The 6,781-nt window shown below is 37.9% G+C and overlaps 1 protein-coding gene across 1 annotated transcript; it reads left to right on the top strand.

Annotated features, from left to right (window-relative positions):
* Positions 1-749: 749 nt before the first annotated feature.
* On the top strand, positions 750-5,993 carry LOC119601092 (toll-like receptor Tollo). The gene has a single exon (XM_037951820.1). It carries the CDS (start codon positions 1,265-1,267, stop codon positions 5,414-5,416), a length of 4,152 nt encoding a protein of 1,383 aa, XP_037807748.1. The 5' UTR covers positions 750-1,264; the 3' UTR covers positions 5,417-5,993.
* Positions 5,994-6,781: the final 788 nt, after the last annotated feature.

The raw sequence follows: 6,781 nt of genomic DNA, 5'->3' as shown, positions 1-6,781 counted from the left end.
TGGTTTATTTAGATTTCATTCATTTCAGAGCAATTCAAAAGTTGCAAAAATTAGAGGAAAAAAAAATTGAAAGAGCCTAAATTTTTCATAAATAAATTATTTACAAATTCTCACAAACTTTGTATTTTTTACCTTATATTAACTCATTATACAGCAATTGTTTCCTCACTCTCTTAACTCAATTTAGTATTTTTTCACTCTATAACTCAATTCTTAATCATGGAATTTAGGCAAACCACCAAAGAAAATCTACTAGAAACTACTCAAGTCCATGGCAAACCCAACAAACCGGTCTTACTAGTGTCAATGCCTTGATGCACCAAAAGGTTTGAAGTTTTAGTTTTTGTTGCTTTTCGCACTGTAATCTTGCTTAACAAGGCAGTCAGGCAGCTAAACCAACATACTTTTACCACCACTTTAAATTTCCCAGTTGCTCTGTGTATGCAACAACATAAACTGCAAGTATCTGTGAGTTGAGGCTTCAGAGTGTGTGTGTGTGTCTGTTTGCCTGGCCAAATCATACAAAAACAAAAAACCCATGCCTGCATGCATGTTCAATGAGTGCTCAACAGCACCACCAAACAAAAACATCGAGAACAAGAAATCACTCAATTTGTTTGTTTGCCCGCTCTCCCAACGATCTCTGTGTGTTGTTTCATACTCGCAGTTGAAAATTTTATAATCACACAATTCCTTAGAGGACTGATGGCTACATTTTGAGAAATCAGTTAATGAGAAGATATCGAGTAGATCACACGTTTCAAAAATATAAACGGAACAATTTTTTTTGTTTTTCAAAAATTAAAATTTATTTTGAAAAAGATCTACTTAATTAAAAAACGAATTATTTTAAATAAAAAAAAAAAAAAATCATCACATAAAAAGTTACGTTCGTTACCTTCTATACTTTGGATTACGGTTACGGTTTGCGTTTCTTGTTCTTTTTAAAATTCAATTAAAAATAAAAAGAAAGAATATTTCAACAAGAGAATATAAACAAACGAATAAATATAATGAACGCTCTAAATAATAAATAGAGAAAAGTGTTTTATTACCACAATTCATTCACCTCAAACGAAATCAGTGAAATTTAATAACAAAACAAAAATACGAAAAATGAAGCAGTTAAAAAAACTTAAATTATAATCAGCAATACACGTAGAAATACAAAAAAAATCTATATTTCATTTCGAAATAAAAATTAAAAGAAATTTATCACAAGTTAAAAAAAAAATAAGTAAAAGTTTTATAAAAGTGCAAAAAGATGGTACTCATATCAAAAACCATCTTGTCAGTGCTAATCTCTTTCATAATACCGGTACTCGGTGCGGCCTTAAGTAAAACGGTGCTATATCAAGCTCCCGATGAGTGTCGTTGGTCCGGTTCAAATGAAAACGATATTACATTAGTTTGTCATTTGCGTACAATTAATTCGGAACTCGAAAATACCAACTTTAGTGTCATACAACCACAAAACACCATTCGTCTAAAACTCGAATGCAATGACGCGTTATTCTTCCAGAGCAGCCTGAGTCCAGACAGTTTTCGTTCTCTGGTAGAATTGCGTGCTCTTACCATTGAGTATTGCAAACTTGGCAATTTAACTGATGGTTCTTTTCGTGGCCTGCAAGATTTGCGCAATCTCACAATTCGCACCCACAATGGCGATTGGTCAACGATGTCTTTAGATATTTCACCATCCAGCTTTAGTGAATTTCGTCAACTCGATCGTTTGGATGTCAGTCTCAATAACATTTGGTTAATTCCAGATGGCATGATTTGCCCATTAAAAGTATTAAAACACCTGAACATCTCTCATAATGAGATCCAAGACATCGGCAACTTCCACTTCAGCGCATCACTTAGCACTCGCAAATCACGTATTTGTGGTTCATCTTTAAACAGCATCGATTTAAGTCACAACAAAATTGCTAATCTTCCCTCAGCCATATTCTCCGGTTTGGGTCGTTTGACTAACTTGAATTTGGCTCGAAATGGCATGAACTTTATCGCAGACCGTGCTTTTGAAGGTTTGGTTTCTCTGCAAGTTGTCGATTTGTCAGAAAATCGTTTAACATCCCTCCCACCAGAACTTTTCTCCGAAGCTAAGTTTGTTAAAGAAATCTACTTGAAAAACAACAGTATTAATGTGTTGGCTCCTGGTCTCTTCAGTGAATTGTCTGATTTGCTTGTTTTGGATTTGTCAGCAAACGAACTTAATTCACAGTGGGTCAATTCTGCTACCTTCATTGGACTTAAACGATTGGTACTCCTTGATCTCTCCGCGAATAAAATCAGCAAGTTGGAAGCCAACATTTTCCGTTCTCTGTCTAGTCTGCAAATACTCAAATTGGAGGAAAACTACATTGATCACATCCCAGATGGTGTCTTCACTGATCTAACCAACTTGCACACACTCATCTTGTCCTATAACCGCATCTCTGTCGTGGGCCAAAACACATTCCGTGGTTTGTATGGTATTTTGGCGCTCAGCTTGGATTACAATCGCATTTCGAAAATTGACACGCAAGCCTTTAAGAACTGCTCTAGCATAGAGGACCTACATCTTAATGGAAACAAGCTACAAAATATACCCGATGCTCTCTCTTATGTACCACTATTGAAGACACTAGATATGGGCGAAAATTTAATCACGAGCATTGAAAATACTTCCATAACAGTCATGGAAAACTTGTTCGGCTTGCGCCTCACTGAAAACTCCATTGACTACATCAGACGTGGTGTGTTTGATCGCATGACTTCATTGCAAATATTAAATTTGTCTGGCAACAAAATAAAAGGAATTGAAGCTGGTGCTTTGCAACGCAACACACATTTACAAGCCATTCGCTTGGATAGCAATCATTTGAAAAACATTGCGGGACTTTTCACTGACTTGCCAAACTTAGTTTGGCTTAACATGTCGGACAATCGCCTGGAGAAATTTGACTATTCACACATACCCACTGGCCTCAAATGGTTGGATGTGCGTGCCAATCGTATTACTCAATTGGGCAATTACTTTGAAATTGAGAATGAATTGAGTCTCACAACTTTTGACGCCAGCTCAAACTTGCTTAGTGAAATAACTGCCGGCTCTATCCCCAACAGCATCGAAGTTTTGTACTTGAATGACAATCTTATCAACAAAATTCAACCCTACACTTTCTTCAAGAAGCCCAACCTGACAAGAGTAGATTTAATACGCAACAAACTCACTACCTTGGAACCCAACGCCTTAAGACTATCTCCCATTCCTGAGGATCGCGACATACCAGAGTTCTTCATTGGCCACAATCCATTCCAATGCGACTGCAATCTTGATTGGCTACAGAAGGTTAACATTGAGTCACGCACTCAGCCCAAACTCATGGATTTAGATCAAATCTACTGCAAATTATCCTACGCACGCGGTAAAACACATGTACCTCTCATCGAAGCCAAATCCAGTGACTTCTTGTGCAAATACGAAACCCATTGCTTTGCGTTGTGCCACTGCTGTGACTTCTATGCTTGCGACTGCAAAATGGAATGCCCCGACAGATGTGCCTGCTACCACGACCAGTCATGGACTTCAAATGTTGTTGACTGTTCGCGTTCTGGCTACGATCGTGAGTTGCCTTCTCACATTCCCATGGATTCCACGCAATTATATTTGGATGGCAACAACTTCAAGGAACTCTCAAGTCATGCTTTTATTGGCCGCAAACGTTTGAAGGTTTTGCATTTAAATCACTCGCGCATTGAACTCGTGCAAAATCGTACATTCTATGGTTTGTTGGAATTGGAAGTGCTGCAGTTGAATCACAACAACTTGCGTCAATTGAATGGCAATGAATTCCAAGGTCTCGATAATTTACAAGAACTTTATCTTCAACATAATGCCATAGCTACCATAGATTCTTTGACATTTACGCATTTGTATCACTTGAAAATATTACGTCTAGATCATAATCTCATTACTGAATTTGCTGTGTGGAACTTTTTGCCTCCTTATCTCAATGAATTGCGTATGGCTGGCAATCCATGGACATGCAATTGTGCCTTCGTAGACAAGTTCCGTGACTATGTAAATCGCCATGAGTCGGTGCAAGACAAGTTAAAGTTAAGATGCTCTGCTCTATTGGGCAGCAATGGTACCGTGGGCATCAATGCAACCGCTCTCACGCAACAACCAACTGAACAATTTACATTGTATCTTAGCCCGGAAGTTGTGAAAGAAGGCAATATTAGATACTTGGCTTGTGGCGGTGTCTTGCAACAACATTTATTGGGAGTCACAGGCACCAATGGTGGCTTCCTTAATGGCGATATCAATGATAACATCATTATTAATGGTAACATGACCTCCACTAAAATGATTTTGTCACAGCCTCCTATGCATGATTATGTTCCCATTTTGGTGGCCATACTGACAGGGTTTGTTTTCGTCATCATTTGCACCATGCTGGTATTTATCTTCCGCCAAGAAATGAGAGTTTGGTGTCATTCACGCTTTGGCATACGTATATTCTACAACGGAAACAAAGATATGGACAAAAATGAACGAGAGAAATTATTTGACGCTTTCATTTCATACAGCTCAAAAGATGAGACATTTGTTACCGAAGAATTGGCTCCGTTATTAGAACAAGGCGATACTCGCTACAAATTGTGCTTACAAAATCGCGATTTTCCAGTTGGCGGCTACATGGCCGAATCTATTGTACAAGCTATCGACACTTCACGAAGAACCATCATGATTCTGTCAGAGAATTTCATCAAGTCAGAATGGTGTCGCTTTGAATTCAAATCTGCTCATCAATCGGTATTACGCGATAGAAGAAGACGTCTAATTGTCATTGTTTTGGGAGAAGTACCTCAAAAAGACTTAGATCCTGATCTAAGACTGTATTTGAAAACCAACGCCTACTTGCAATGGGGTGATAAGCTTTTCTGGGAAAAGTTACGTTTTGCTTTACCCGATGTACCCAACAACCAAAGAAGACCTCATGGTGTAGCAGGCCACTGCAGCGGAGTAGGTGTACATATGCCAATGGCACCTCATCATCATCATATGCAGACACATCATCTACATCACTTGCATCCTCAAGCTCAACTGCAGCAACACCATTTGCAGCATGCCAGTTTTCGTTCTCAAATGCATCACAACATCAATGGCAGCCGCCAAAATCACAACCGAAACAACACCAATCCTCAACAGCAGTCCACCATGCTAATGGGTCCTCCCTGCCAGCCTGGGCAACCACAACAACAACCAATGCCTCTGCCATTGCCACCCACCAACCAAAGCAGTAGTATTCAACACCAGAGTCTACCTTTGCCACCATGTCCCAGTCCCAGAAGTGCTACTACACAGTCGTCAGTAGGAGGTAATTCCTCCAATTCTGGACGGACAGTCGCTGTACATATTTAAGTAAGTGAGTGTTACTTAGGGTTGAGAATAGAAGAATTAGGCCAAATTTTGCCAAGTTAGAAAACAAAAAAAAGAAAAACGTTAATTCAACCGTAGTTTGGTTACTAGTGAAAATCCTTTCTAAAAATCGATTATTTTTCATTTTTTTTTTTTTGCTTCAACTGACATTGATCAGTCTAACTCATTGTTATTGTTGCATTAAGCTGCTATTACTTTGGCTGCTGTTGTTTGGTTTGGTCGCAGTCAATCATTTTAAATGACCATTTTGAATTTGTATCTCGTTAAAACAAGAGGTTTTTATTTAACTTCACGTTTTTATGATTTTCTTTATTTTTTTGTTATTTTCAAACAACAAAAGGCAACAACAAAGAAAAAACACGTTAATGGGGAACGGAAAACCTATTACAATAACAGGCTGATAAACATGAAACTGAAACAAACGATGAAGACAAACTGACAGTCAAACTGTCAGACAGACAGAAGTACAAACCAGTGAAGCAACCCAAACAGCAACAAACAAGATACACAAATTATGGAGGTAATGAAGGAGACTTAAAAATGAGGCAGCACAACAGAAAAAAAAAAATAAAAAATTGTAGTCATAAAGAACCTTTTGGCACAATGGCAATGCCAACAAGCGTAGCAAACGAGCCAAGATGCAAATGAGCAGTTTCTGCTACTGCGCCAACTTCTGCTGGCGACATTTGTTGCAAAAGCTTGTTGCGCTTTTGCGGTGAATTCATTGAGCTCGAAACGCGTTTGCTTGCCGTTGCAATTGCTGTGCTTTTTACTGGCTTGTTTTTATTAAACGGTTACAATGACTTCAAAAGTCAGCATAATTTTTTCTTTTTGCTGTTGTTGTGAGTTTCCTTTTCCACCTTGTAATGATTCAGAAAATTGATGTTGCATGCAACAACGAAAAAAAAACAGACAATTTCATTTATTATGCAAAAAGAGATACACACAGAGAGACGAAAGAGTAACAAAACAAAGAGAATAAAATAAACAAAACAAAAACCGGCAAAACACACAATCTTCTTGTAGACATGTTATGCATATTTTGCAACAGCAACAACAGCAAACACATTAAATTGCACGTCACTATGTTTTTTTATTTTATTGTTACTTTTTTGGTCTTTTGGCCAGACCAGGAACACCGAGGGTTAGACATACTTGTACGAATACATATAAAGCAACCAGACAGTTAAAGAAAATAAAACAAAAACAACAACTACAGGAATAAAACCTGACGTCTTGCCGATCACTAAATGGACAATGTTGGATTTGTATTTTTTTGGGTTTTTCTTTCCTCATTTTGGCCAAAACGAAATAACTATATGCAACAACTAAATTGAGGACAAGCAA

The sequence above is a fragment of the Lucilia sericata genome, unplaced genomic scaffold, assembly GCF_015586225.1.
Source record: "Lucilia sericata isolate MDLA Ls3-8-SP2 unplaced genomic scaffold, ASM1558622v1 Contig000143F_arrow, whole genome shotgun sequence".
NCBI classification, from domain to species: domain Eukaryota; kingdom Metazoa; phylum Arthropoda; class Insecta; order Diptera; family Calliphoridae; genus Lucilia; species Lucilia sericata.
This window is presented reverse-complemented; position numbering and strand designations above follow the sequence as displayed.

Bases quoted from the DNA above. Each gene is read 5' to 3' on its own strand.
- LOC119601092 (XM_037951820.1), top strand. From the start codon at position 1,265: ATGGTACTCATATCAAAAACCATCTTGTCAGTGCTAATCTCTTTCATA.